The sequence below is a fragment of the Salvelinus namaycush genome, chromosome 27 (genome assembly GCF_016432855.1).
Source record: "Salvelinus namaycush isolate Seneca chromosome 27, SaNama_1.0, whole genome shotgun sequence".
Taxonomy (NCBI): domain Eukaryota; kingdom Metazoa; phylum Chordata; class Actinopteri; order Salmoniformes; family Salmonidae; genus Salvelinus; species Salvelinus namaycush.
In genome coordinates, this window is record NC_052333.1 from 28576056 (window position 1) to 28590518 (window position 14463).

Below are 14463 nucleotides of genomic sequence, written 5' to 3' on the forward strand. Positions count from 1 at the left end.
TATGTCATGCATGCAAGCAACTTCTGAAAACATTGCTAAATATTGAGATGTACAAATAGCATATAATTTATTAAGTCTTTAAAATAAGTAACACTTTTTAAAGGTAGTTTAGCTAAACTGATAAAATAACTGCGGTGTAAAATTACAATTAATAAAACTACACTATTACTCACACAAAGACTTCTGAAGCAAAATACCATTTTTTTTATGAAAACATGAAAAATACAGAATTTCAGCATGAAGACCATTGTAACGAGAATAAGCTTCAATACAATAAAATACAGAAAAAAATGTTTGATCAAAACATACTGTATTATAATACAACATCAAAAAATATAGAATATAGAAAATGTGTAGAATACAGGATATCTTCTGATATGAAAGTTAAGACCCAACGTTAAAAAAAAATGTCAGTATCCGGGGTGTTCTGGCAGGTGGGGTTGGGAGTGGCACCGTGTTGCAAGTTGTTCAGGCGAGTTGTTCAGTTGTTCTAATTGAGTCCCACAAGCCCGGCGCTAACGCCCCATAGTCTCAGTGCTGCAAGATCATCTCTCCCCTCAAGAGCTGGCTCCTTTACCTGACAGTCACTGAGAAACAAACACATCCTAACTTAAAGCTCACCTAAACACATAGTTATTTACACTGAACAAAAAAATAAAGGCAACATGCAACAATTTCAAAGATTTTACTGCTTTACAGTTCATATAAAGTAATCAGTCAATTGAAATAAATGTATTAGCCCATAATCTATGGATTTCAACTGACTGGGAATACAGATTTGCATCTGTTTGTCCCAGAAACCTTAAAAAAATGTTAGGGGCGTGGATCAGAAAACCAGTCAGTATCTGGTGTGACCACCATTTGCTTCATGCAGCGCGATACATCTCCTTCGTATAGAGTTGATCAGGCTGCTGACTGTGGCCTGTGGAATGTTGTCCCACTCCTCTTCAATGGCAAATTTTTACACTGCTGCTGCTCTCTGTTTATTATCTATGCATAGTCACTTTAACTCTACCTACATGTACATATTACCTCAATTACCTCGACTAACCGGTACCCCCACACATTGACTCTGTACTGGTACACCCTGTATATAGCCTCACTATTGTTATTTTACTGCTGCTCTCTAATTATTTGTTAGTTTTATTTCAATTTTTTTACTTATCTATTTTTTACTTAACACTTATTTTTCTTAAAACTGCGTTATTGGTTAAAGGCTTGTAAGTAAGCATTTCACTATTGTATTCGGCGCATGTAACAAATAAAATTTGATTTGATGGCGGTGGATGAATGGCATGACAATGGGCCTCAGGATCTAGTTGCGGTTTCTCTGTGCATTAAAATTGCCATCGATAAAATGCAATTGTGTTCATTGTCCGTAGCTTATGCCAGCCCATACCATAACCCCACCACCACCATGTGGCACTCTGTTCACAATGTTGACATCAGCAAACCGCTCACCCACACAATGCCCGATACTGTTGAAACCGGGATTCATCCGTGAAGAGCACACTTCTCCAGCATGACAGTGGCCATCGAAGGTGAGCATTTTCCCACTGAAGTCGATTATGAAGTGGAACTGCAGTCAGGTCCAGACCCTGATGAGGATGTGCAGATGAGCTTCCCTGAGACAGTTTCTGACAGTTTGAGGAGAAATGCTGCAGTTGTGCAAACCCACAGTTTCATCAGCTCTCCTGGTGGCTGGTCTCAGACAATACCGCAGGTGAAGAAGGCGGATGTGGAGGTCCTGGGCTGCCGTGGTTAAACGTGGTCTGCGGTTGTGAGGTCGGTTGGACGTACTGCCATATTCTTTTAAACAACATTGGCTTATGGTAGAGAAATTAACATTAAATTATCTGGCAACAGCTCTGGTGGACATTCCTGCAGTCAGCATGCCAATTGCACACTCCCTCAAAACTTGAGAAATCTGTGGCATTGTGTTGTTTGACAAAACAACCCATTTTGGAGTGGCCTTTTATTGTCCACAGCACAAGGTGAACCTGTGTAATGATCATGCTGTTTAATCAGCTTCTTGATATACCACACTTAACAGGTGGATGGATTATCTTGGCGAAGGAGAAATGCTCACTAAAAAGGATGTAAACACATTTTTACACCGAATTTGACAGAAACAAGCTATTTGTGCGTATCGAACATTTCTGGGATCTTTTATTTCAGCTCATGATATGGGACCAACACTTTAAATGTTGTGTTTATATTTTTGTTCAGTGTATATTGTCTACACTCAGAATATATACCGCATTGTACACACATACTTTTGATGGGATGCTTAACTATCACATACACATACACACACACAAGATACACTCCCACTGTAAATGAAAATCATCCCCCTCCAATTAACACACAAACACACACACAAAGAGAGAGATTGATTTAGGCTAATTCACTCTACACACTGGGATGCTACTACCTGAAGTAGTAGCCGCTCTTATCCTCCAGCCCCTCAGTGACGGCGCAGTAGATGGTGGTCTGGGCCCCCTCCCTGGGGGTCTTCATCAGGAGCCAGGCAGGGGCTGACAGCATGGAACTCAGCGTGGGGTACTTTGACTGAGAGTGGCGCCACAGCTCTGTCCGGATAACCCCGGGGTGCAGGGAATACGACGTCACTCCAGTACCTGATGGGGTGAGTGTAGGGATAGGGCCACTAACCTTAAAATGTTGACATTCAGAGACATCATGTGGCAGAGAACAATGCACTGTACACGAGTTATGACCTGATTTTGAAGCAACATGATTTGTTTGTATGTTTGTTGTGCATACTAAGACTGCTACTGTGAATGGGGGAAAACAGCATTAATAGGTAAAGAATCGTTAAATACAGTAATTGCATAGGTCCGATTATTTTTACGGTTAACTCCAAGATACTTGATGAATACTCTGCAACAACGGCCTCAAATCACTCCGCACCCCAATGCACATTACAAAAACAAAAGATTAGCCTTGACACCACCCCTCTCAGCCAACTGGTACGGGCTTGAATCCACTAATAAACATTAGTTCCCTTATCTTTAGCCATGCATTGCTAAACCACCATAAAGTACAGTAAAATCCATCCATAACTACAGTAAAATCCACATTGATTGTTAACCAATAAATGTAAACTAACAGTGTATGTGTTGAAGCATTTATTATGGTGTTTTCTGAACCCGCACAAAGTTATGGCCCATTGGTATTGTATTTCCATGTATTGGTTAACTGGGGTCCATTACCATTACAGTACATTTAGCCATTGAACAGGATATGTAGTGGAAATGGAAAAATACGTAATAGAGGTGTAATAAGGCAACCCCTCACCTTTGGTCCTTCGTGCCAGCTCCCTAGAGAAGAGGAGGTTGGCCAGTTTGCTCTGCTTGTAGGCAATTACTGAGTTGTACCCCTTCTTATCAAAGTTAAGGTCATCATAGTGGATTTTCCCTGAAAGAGAATGAGGTAGAGCCAGATAAAGCTATAACTCAATTGATGATATTTGTTTTATTACAAAAATACCTGGTCATAATGGGCTTACCGCCTTGATGAGCGATGCTAGACACAATGACGACGCGGCTGGGGGTAGAGGCTTTCAGCATGTCCAGGAGCAGATTGGTCAATAGGAAGTGACCTAGGTGATTGACAGCAAATTGACTCTCAAACCCGTCCACTGTGAAACTTTTGGGACATAGCATTATACCTGTGAGGAGTAGAGGGTTGAGTATTTAACGGATAAAAAAAAAAAAAATCAAGCCCACAACTTTGACAACAAAAAACATGCTATAGTTCAAAACATACCCAGAGTAAGGAGGATCTTCGATGACAACACCAACACAATTCAGGCTCTCAAAGCATGTTGGGTAAATGCATCAGTTTCACCTGCGTTGTTGATAAGTATGTCCAGACGGGTCTCCGTGGCAATGAATTCCCTGGCAAACTGTCGTACTGACCCGAGGGAGGCCAGGTTTAGTTGTTGCACCACCACGTTAGTATTTCCAGTAGAACTGCGGATCTCTGTTGCAGCGGCCTCTCCCCTGGTAAGGTCTCGGCAAGCCATGATCACCCGGGCTCCTGAGAACACGCAGTACTGTCTGTCTGAGAACACGCTCATCACATTCCCTTCCAATAGAATATATAGGATCAGCCCTATCATCAGCTGAACAACATCCACAAATTTACCACACCCCATCACTAAACCCCCTATACTCATGCCTTCCCATTGAATAGCCTCCACAATTGCCCTTAAACCCCAATTTTCCTCAGATTGCATTGTAACTCGTTTGTGTTCAAAAGCGACATCCCATGAAAGGTAATGCAAATCACAACACAGTTACAGTCCAATAAAGAAGTGGTATATGCCTACTGTACCTCTCATGGCCATATCCCAGGCCGTCTCCTTGCCGATACCAGTGTTGGCACCAGTGATCACCACAGTCCTTCCATGCAGCTTGGTACGGCTGCGGCATATCCCACCGGCGATCCACTTTCTCAGTAAAACATAGCCTGATTTGGAGACAAACGGCACGGAGACAGAATATCACTCTTACTTCTTCTTATGTTGACCTATGAACCTTGCACTAGAGGCACCATGACTATTGATTGTGTAAGAACAGACAGCTCAGCTGCCTAACTCATGGGAATAGAAAGCATGGTCATTGGTCACATTGGCCCACAATGCTTTTGCTACTTGTCGCTTTTACTCATGGGACTATATATGGAATATGTGGAAGAGAAAACATCCTCATTTTGGCGCACCAATGTGATCAATCCATGGACAGGGAAAGATCGAGCAACTGAGGGCACAACCTTTGTTACGGGACAGTGTCTAAATAGGTGCTGTTGAGATAACAGTTCAAAAGACAGTGACTCTGGTTCCACACGGGAGGAATTTCACAAACCCTAATCTATCACGATTAAAATCTCTCTACCAAACGAGATTTAATCCAGGTTTAACATTTTTCAAACATTTTAGACCCTTTGTTGTGGGAGTAGGAATTGTTAACATACTTAATGGACAAGGTAGAATATACTGTATGTGCAATTGTAAAGTATTTACACACATAATAGTATATATCAGGATCTTGGAGCTACAGGGAATAAACACGTTTAAAATCACAACCCTTAAATAGACACTACAATACAAATGAACCACATACCACTGTCAGTCATCCTTCAGTGATTCTGTTGATTTCCATGTAAATCAAGATAAATGTATAATACAATCTGAAGAATTGTACATCCCGTATGTCACAACATATGTCATGCGGTCAGTTTTGATATACAACACTCTCTGTGGGTAGTTTATTAGTGTTAACCTGGTTTTGTTGAAATTAGGCTACAATTTACCGAGACTATATGTCCATGTAGAAATGTTAGAAACTATTTTACCATTACAGAAAACTGTACAAGTAATTGAAATGAGGTCTGAAACCTACAATACATCAAGATAACTTGCAAAGCAGTAGAGCTGTGACTTACTGATGGTTGACACTGTGGTCACAGCGCCGTACTTGACTAGCTGGTTTTTCTTCAATTCTTTCCACATCTTATCAGCTGTTGTTGCCTAAATAATTTGACCACCCCAGACAAGACAATTACATTTTAGCCTGGTAAATCATGAGCTTATCGAGTCTGGCTCGTCTTCTTGAACTGGGTTGCTTTAAATGTTGTTATAGCACAAGCAGTGATACAGATCGAGTAGCTATTAATAGGTCTAAGTATCTTTCATACGAGGTTTAAAGTCTTATAGTCCGATTAAACCAGGACTACTCCCTTGACCAGTCAGTGACCACGTTTACATGCACACCAATATCCCGTTATTATTCGGGATACTTAAGTATTCTGTTTTTGAGTTGATGCATATAAACATCATATCCCGTTTACAATAACCCGAAAAAGCGTGTATCCCGGTTATGTGAAACCAGGACAAGATGCCTGGGATATGTTGATTTTAGATGGGATACTGTGGCATGTAAACATCTTATCCCGTTTGATGTTGTTTTTCGCTGTCTGCGCAGGCTCAGTCGCGCATATTATGGGTGTTGTGCAGCCTATGGTGTTGTGTGATGACTTCAAAAAGTAGGCTAACTGCGCAGTTCGATCTACCATAATCTTTTGTTTTGCTGATACTCCAGACTGGACCGTATAGCATTCTGACTACTTTCAAGTTTCTGCTTATAATTTCCGACATTTGGTAGGCCATTTGTTTGTCAACTATACTTTTACTGAACAGAAATATAAACGCAACATGAAACAATATCAACGAGTTACAGTACGTATAAGGAAATCAGTCAATTTAAATAAATTCATTAGACCCTAAGCAATGGATTTCACATGACTGGGCATGGGCGCAGCCATGGGTGGGCCTGGGAGGGCATATGCCCACCCACTTGGGAGCCAGGCCAAGCCAATCAGAATGAGTTTTTCTCCAAAAAAAGGGCTTTATTAAAGACAGAAATACTCCTCAAACACGTACTGCCATATTCTTTAAAACAACATTGGAGTTGTTGCTTATGGTAGAGAAATTAATATTAAATTATCTGGCAACAGCTCTGGTGGACATTCCTACAGTCAGCATGCCAACTGCACGCTCGCTCAACAATTGAGACATCTGTGGCATTGTGTTGTGACAAAACTGCACATTTTAGAGTGGCCTTTTATTGGCCCCAGCACAAGGTGCACCTGTGTAATGACCATGCCATTTAATCAGCTTCTTGATAGGCCACACCTGTCAGGTGGATGGATTATCTTGGCAAAGGAGAAATGCTCACAAACAGAGATGTAAACAAATTTGTGCAGAACATTTGAGGGAATTAAGCTTTTTGTGCGTATGGAAAGTTTCTGGGATCTTTTATTTCAGCTCATGAAACATGGGACCAACACTTTACATGTTGTGTTTATATTTTTGTTCAGTATAGATACATGAAGCTTCTCTTCAGTCATTACTTGTTGCCCTAGAAGTAGTGCTCACCAGAATAATGTCTTACATTGATAGAATGAATGGAACAATCGAGTTAACACCGGTAAAGTTGTCTGTTTCCTTTAAGGACTGGGAGAAAACGCAATAACTCCAAAACAGTGGAAAGATCATGTGCAAAATTCCCAATGTAATGAGTTTGACCGGTTTTAAGGAAATGAAAAGCTGAGAAAACAATGAAACACGTTTCTGATTAGACTTCAGTTCGTCTTGGGCACTATTGTCACGTTCTGACCTTAGTTCCTTTTTTATGTCTTTATTTTAGTTTGGTCAGGGCGTGAGTTGCGGTGGGCATTCTATGTTGTTTTTCTATGTTTTGTTCTAGTCGTTATATTTCTATGTGTTTGGCCTAGTATGGTTCTCAATCAGAGGCAGGTGTCGATCGTTGTCTCTGATTGACAATCATACTTAGGTAGCCTGTTTTCCCACTGTGGGTAGTTATTTTCTGTTTAGTGTTTTTGTTTGCACCTTACAGAACTGTTCGTTTGTCGGTTTGTTGTTTTTGTTCAGTATTCATTCTTTATTAAATTATTATGAATACGTACCACGCTGCACTTTGGTCCTCTTCTCCTTCCACCAACGACAACCGTTACAACTATTATTTTATGTGGTTGAAATACTGTCTGCTTGTATAACAGAGTCAAAAACACACATTACACGACCTTAGCATTTTCTCAAGAGATAATATTTATTCTCTGCTGTTACTGAGACAAAATGTATATTTGTTGTATCATTTAACTGCAAAGAATGCATAAATCTGCAGGAGTTCTTATATTACACTACATGTGAGAGGTTATAAACTCAGCAAATAAGAAACATCCTCTCACTGTCAACTGTGTTTATTTTCAGCAAACTTAACATGTGTATATATTTGTATGAACATAACAAGATTCAACAACTGAGACATAAACTGAACAAGTTCCCCAGACATGTGACTAACAGAAATGGAATAATGTGTCCCTGAACAAAGGGGGGGGTCAAAATCAAAAGTAACAGTCAGTATCTGGTGTGGCCACCAGCTGCATTAAGTACTGCGGTGCATCTCCTCCTCATGGACTGCCCCAGATTTGCCTGTTCTTGCTGTGAGATGTTACCCCACTCTTCCACCAAGGCACCTGCAAGTTCCTGGACATTTCTGGGGGGAATGGCCCTAGCCCTCACCCTCCGATCCAACAGGTCCCAGACGCGCTGTCTTAGGCGTCTCACAGTATGGACATTGCAATTTATTGCCCTGGCCACATCTGCAGTCCTCATGCCTCCTTGCAGCATGCCTAAGGCACATTCACGCATAATGGGCATCTTTCTTTTGGTGTTTTTCAGAGTCAGTAGAAAGGCCTCTTTAGTGTCCTACGTTTTCATAACTGTGACCTTAATTGCCTACCGTCTGTAAGCTGTAAGTGTCTTAACGACTGTTCTACAAGCATGGGAAACAGTGTTTAAACCCTTTACAATGACAATCTGTGAAGTTATTTGGATTTTTACGAATTATCTTTGACAGGGTCCTGAAAAAGGGACGTTTCTTTTTTTGCAGAGTTTAGGTCTACAGTCAGTTTCCATATTTCAATTACTATTCCATTTAACCATGGTCCAGCTGCTCCCCCTCAATTTCGACATTGGTAGCAGTAGTGGCATAGTCCCTGTGTTTGAGTGTACTACTACTAAATCCACTTTTGCTATGACACATGGTAGGACCCACTGAGGTATGGGTAGGACCTAGTGTGCCACCTACTGGCCTATTGTAGGGCTACCATTTTAAAAGAGCGATAGTCAAGGCAAATGGACAAAAAGATATAGCTAGATTTTGCATTGGCTAATTATTCATAATTCATCTAAGTTATTTTATTATAAGTAAACATCTGGTAATCATACTATTGACGTTTGATTGGCAAGCTACACTGATATCGAGTTAGTAGTGCATTTGGAAATCATCTAATCAAATGCAACATTGAGGAAATATGCGTAAACATTGTTTGATTGAATTACTGGGGTTGATGGTTGGTCGCGTGAATTTTGTAATTTAGTTTATATAGCTAGGTAGCTGAGCTAAACCCATCATCTACCAGAGGGTGGCGCTCCTGTACGTATACCGGCGCCACCGCGTAAAATTACGCTTACCGGTACCTAGCTACTAGCTAGCTTTCGCTTTGCCTAGCCATGTAAAGCTATATTTGTTTTAGGCGGTTGCCCATATCGCTAGCTATGGTTCATGTTCACATACAGAACAATATTAGATAGATAGCTCAGCTAGCTAACTTGAGTTATACCGTCGTTATCCAGCCAGTTCGATGCGTGAATTATTAGCTAGCTAGCAATGATGTTAGCTAGCTAGCAGTTTGCTAACCAACTTTGTCGGTTTGTTAGTTAACTAGCTTCGTTAGTCAGCCACTGCTAATACCTCCAGTTGTCACTCGACCCTGGTTTTATATCGGGCAGCTGGACTGGTGTTCAAGGCTACATACAGATTGTTAGCTAGCTAAATTAGTTAGCTAGCCAACACCTACGTCGTCGTCTATTTCAATGAACCCACACACAAGCACGAGCTAGCTACGTTTTGTCTGAATTGTTCCGCCAAGTCTCTGGTTTGGCCTAGCTCAAATCAAATGTTATTTTAAAACATATTTTGCAGATGTTATCCCAGGTGCAGTGAAATGCTTATATTTATTTCTGCAACGGTGCAGTAATACCTAACAATACACACAAATCCCCCAACATTTTAGGAAAGACATTCAGAAGTATAAACTAGCTAAACGTTATCGCGGGTTGGCGTTTGAGAGCAGTGCTGGTTAAGATGGTTGTGCAAGTAACTTCATCATTTGCAGATCATTCTTCAAAACATGTTGAAATGGAAGATTGACTAAATTAACGTTAGTTAGAAGGTAGATTAGCATACTACTATTGATTCTGGTAATCGCAGTTTCTACGACTTTGAAAGCGAAAGTGGTGAGACTTTTACATTGGCTGCAACATTGTAACAAACAATCTGACAACTTGTACTAAGAAACGCATCGAATTTGAATATGCATAATGTGGAAATAGTCATACAATTTACACCAATCTATCAAAATATATCTGCGGGTGTATTAGGAGTTGCAAATTAGATTTTTGGAAGACGTCAACAAAGTTATAATCGTGTGCTTTTCAGGATGGAGATGGGCACCCCGCCCCTGTTTTTAAGATTGTAGCGAATCAGAGCGTCTACATCAAAAACTGGAAGTGACGTAGGCATTTGCTTGCTCGGTCCTAAGCGAGCCGAAAAGGGAAAAACGGTAGCAGCCACCATTCTTCTACAGATCTGTTTTTCACTTCATGGTGAGGTACGTAACGTATATCCACGTTCTATTGTACTTCATCCTATTTATTTAACTTTGGCAAAAGAGTGAACAAGGTTAGAGTCATGGCATGCTTCGTGGATAGATTTAGATGTTGCTAGTTGTTGAACTCAGTTAGCTTGCTTGCTAACTAGTTAGCTAGCAGTGGTGTTAGCTCAAGCTCACGTCTTGCTATTTGCATGGAGCCATGTTGCGGAGTGCAGGATTCAATGCACACGCGCACTGCACATATCCGAACGTCACTAACTACTGATCCAGGACAAGTTATTTTGTACTACTTGTTGTAAGGAAGGTGAAGATTAGAAGACAGTAAGCTGATCTTGGACCAGCGTGCATGAGCATCATTTTCTCCTCGCACCTCGAGTTACTGGTAGCTAGCTTAACGTTGCTAACTAGCTATGTTTTATTTCCAACTAATGTAGCCGGCTAGTAGCTAATAACTGAAACTTGATCGTTGCTTATGAATAATTCAAGCAGGAGTATCAAAACTTTGCTGTTTGCCCTCTACAGAAAACATGGTGACGTCATGCTAATGAGATGACGTTTTGATCATGTTAAATGATGCATTACAAAGAATATACTGTACATTTTGTTTAACATTATTCTATTAGGCCGTGCATTATTTAATTGGAATGTTTAATATATAGATATATATATTCACTGGAATGCCTCAATATTTGTTATTAGTGTATTTGTAACTTTAATATATTTTCATTCTGATATTAATGGAATTTATACACACAGTTTATGCATACAATTTGGTTAAGACAATAAAAATTACGTTCCCCCCCCCCCCCCCCCCCTCTAACTACAACCATAATGGCTGTCCATTTTAAAACTGGACAACACATACACAGTGAATAACATACACAAGGAGCAAGAGTTGATCCTCCACTTTCTGACTTTGCATGATTGCCGCACCATCTTGTCCACATCATGTGCCAATATCCTAAAACTTGATCATAGATTATCATCATAACGTCCTTATTATATCAACTAATCTACAGTTATGAGCATGGCGGACTCAGACGTCAACATGACAGACTCTGATGTCAATGTGACTGACTCAGAGCTCCACATGGAGTGTGTGGAGGAGGATCTGGCGCCGTGGCAACAGCAACCAGAAGAGGAAATGGAAGAAACAAGCAAGGGCCCAAGTAAAGGTGAGTGTGCGGTTTGCAGACTCATTGTAACCTGCTTCCCTGGGTCATGTCATTTTGTATGTTTTGAGACTCAATTCTCACATGCAACAGTTTCACAATAGACAACTGTAAATGGTGAGTCTGTATTGTCATATTCTATCATCAGTTCATGGTTCTTTAAATCGCCTTCCCAGTACCAGCACCTCCCGATGACACTTCAGTGATACCCCTCAGCGATGGCAGTAGCATCACAACCAAACCTATGTCTGCCCTTGGTGAGTGCTCTGGAATGGTACACTATATATACAAAAGTATGTGGACACCCCTTCAAATTAGTGGATTTGGCTATTTCAGCCAAAGCCGCTGCTGACAGGTGTATAAAATCGAGCACACCGCCAAGGAATCTCCATAGACAAACATTGGCAGTAGAATGGCCTTACTAAAGAGCTTAGTGACTTTCAACGTGGCCACCTTTCCAACAAGTCAGTCTGTCAAATTTATGCCCTGCTAGAGCTGCCCTGGTCAACTGTAAGTGCTCATATTGTGAAGCAGAAACGTCTAGGAGCAACAACGGCTGAGCCGCGAAGTGGTAGGCCACACAAGCTCACAGAACGGGACCTCCGAGTGCTGAAGTGCATAGCAATCGTCTGTCCTTGGTTGCAACATTCACTACTGAGTTCCAAACTGCTTCTCAAAGCAACTCCAGCTTCATGAAATGGGTTTCCATGGCTGAGCAGCCACACACAAGCCTAAGATCACCATGCACAATGCCAAGCGTCGGATACAGTGGTGTAAAGCTTGCCATCAATGGAATTCTGGAGCAGTCGAAACCAGTTCTCTGGAGTGATGAATCACGCTTCACCATCTGGCAGTCCGACGGACGAATCTGGGTTTGGTGGATGCCAGGAGAACGCTACCTGCCCCAATGCATAGTGCCAACTGTAAAGTTTGGTTGAGGAGGAATAATGGTCTGGGGCTGTTTTTCATGGTTCGGGCTAGGCCCCTTAGTTCCAGTGAAAGGAAATCTTGAAGCTACAGCATACAATGACATTCTAGACGATTCTGTGCTTCCAACTTTGTGGCAACATTTTGGGGAAGGCCCTTTCCTGTTTCAGCATTTTTTTATTTAACTAGGCAAGTCAGTTAATAACAAATTATTGTTTACAATGACGGCTAAACCCTAACCTGGATGACGCTGGGCCAATTGTGCGTCGCCCTATGGGACTCCCAATCACGGCCAGTTGTGATACAGCCTGGAATCGAACCAGGGTCTGTAGTGACGCCTCTAGCACTGAGATGCAGTGTCTTAGACCGCTGCGCCACTCAGGAGCAGGACAATTCATCGCCGGTGCACAAAGCGAGGTCCATACAGAAATGGTTTGTTGAGATCAGTGTGGAAGAACTTGACTAGCCTGTACAGAGCCCTGACCTAAACCCCATCAAATGCCTTTGGGATGAATTGGAATGCCGACTGCGAGCCATGCCTAATCGCCCAACATCAGTGCCCGACCTTACTAATGCTCATGTGTTTGAATGGAAGCAAGTCCCCGCATCAATGTTCCAACATCAAGTGGAAAGCCTTCCTAGGAGAGTGGTGGCTGTTAAAGCAGCGAAGGGGGGACCAACTCCATATATATGCCCATCATTTTGAAATGAGATGTTCAATGAGCAGGTGTCCACATACTTTTGGTCATGTAGTGTATTTAAAAATATAGGAATATGAGGTAACTGCCAAAATAAGTGACTTAATATGGCGTTGGGCCATCACAAGCCAGAACCGCTTCAATGCACCTTAGCATTGATTCTACAAGTAACTCTGTAACTCTATTGGAGGGATGTGACACCATTCTTCCAAAATAAAATGTCTCAGGCGCCGCTCCAGAATCTCCCATAAGTGTTAAATTAGGTTTAGATCTGGTGAATGAGACGGCCGTGGCATATGGTTTACATAATTTTCATTCTCAGGCCTTGTGGATGGGTCCATTTTCAGGCTGGGTCCATTTTCATCCTATGGGGGCATAGCCATGGTAGCCAAAATAATGGATTTCCCAGCATTTTTATACATGACTGTTAGCATGATGCAATGCTAATTGCTTAATTAACCCAGGAACCACACCTGTGTGGAAGCGCCTGCTTTCAATATACTTTGTATCCCTCATTTACTCAAATGTTTCCATTATTTCACTAATTTCTTTACTTACTGACGTGTAGTCACAGTAGAATAAAACACGGTTCAATGGACACATGTAACCAATCGGTGTAAGCCTCATAGGGAGTATATTGACGTTTGCCCATCTCTGCAGCACCATTACTACCCAAACCAATGGTCTTGACGCAGGCTATGACTCAAGTGCTGCAGCCTTTTCAGACCTCCATGCCTCAGGTGCTGCATATGCCGACCACTATGTTGCCTAGCACAGGCAGCAACGCTGGGCAGAACATCATATTCACCACACAGGTGAGAGACGTGTTGGTTCTTCATTCTATATTTCTATCTGAACCCTGCCCTGATTGTTCTCATTAGATTGCTGCTGAGCAGCGAACATTTAGGTTGACAATAGTGGACCGGGCAGCGCTTCATGGACTTGTGTTTTGCTACAGGAATAATGAGCCTCGAGTCATTGCTGTGATTGTTCTCTTTTTGTGGTGCAGAACATTCAAGGGGCGGGACAGACCATAAGTGCCAAACCAGTAGGCTATATCCTGAATGGCCAGCCCATTACCGTGCTGCCTGGTGGTAAGTAGCTAACATTAGACCACAGGAGTTTGGTGGCACGTTTAATTGGGGAGGACGGGCTTGTGGTAATGGCTGGCTCGTAATAGGTGGAATGGTATCAAATAGATCAAACACATGGTTTCCCATGTGTTTGATGCCAGTCCATTCGCGCCATTCCAGCCATTGTAGATGGCCGTCCTCCCCTCAGCAGCCTCCACTGCATTAGACATGTCTATTCTTGTTATCGTATCAGTGTCCTGATGGCTAACTAAGTATTTCACAGCCCACCTGAAACCTAGAAGTAACCAC

General features: G+C 41.8%; 1 protein-coding gene across 1 annotated transcript; it reads right to left on the bottom strand.

Moving 5' to 3' along the window:
- Positions 1 to 259: 259 nt before the first annotated feature.
- LOC120022689 (retinol dehydrogenase 12-like) lies at positions 260 to 5961 on the bottom strand. Its single transcript, XM_038966671.1, has 7 exons — positions 5470 to 5961; positions 4360 to 4494; positions 3871 to 4062; positions 3530 to 3691; positions 3319 to 3438; positions 2435 to 2639; positions 260 to 587 (listed from the first exon to the last, which is right to left on the bottom strand). The coding sequence occupies exons 1-7, from the start codon at positions 5534 to 5536 to the stop codon at positions 491 to 493; spliced, it is 978 nt and encodes a 325-aa protein (XP_038822599.1). The 5' UTR covers positions 5537 to 5961; the 3' UTR covers positions 260 to 490.
- Between the last annotated feature and the right edge of the window lie 8502 nt (positions 5962 to 14463).

Excerpts from the sequence above, each read along its gene's own strand:
- LOC120022689 (XM_038966671.1), bottom strand. The coding sequence starts at position 5,536 with ATGTGGAAAGAATTGAAGAAAAACCAGCTAGTCAAGTACGGCGCTGTG. Across the intron at positions 3,692-3,870 it reads CATACTTATCAACAACGCAG|GTATAATGCTATGTCCCAAA; the intron begins GTGAAACTGATG and ends TACTCCTCACAG. Across the intron at positions 2,640-3,318 it reads GCTGGCACGAAGGACCAAAG|GTACTGGAGTGACGTCGTAT; the intron begins GTGAGGGGTTGC and ends TCACCCCATCAG.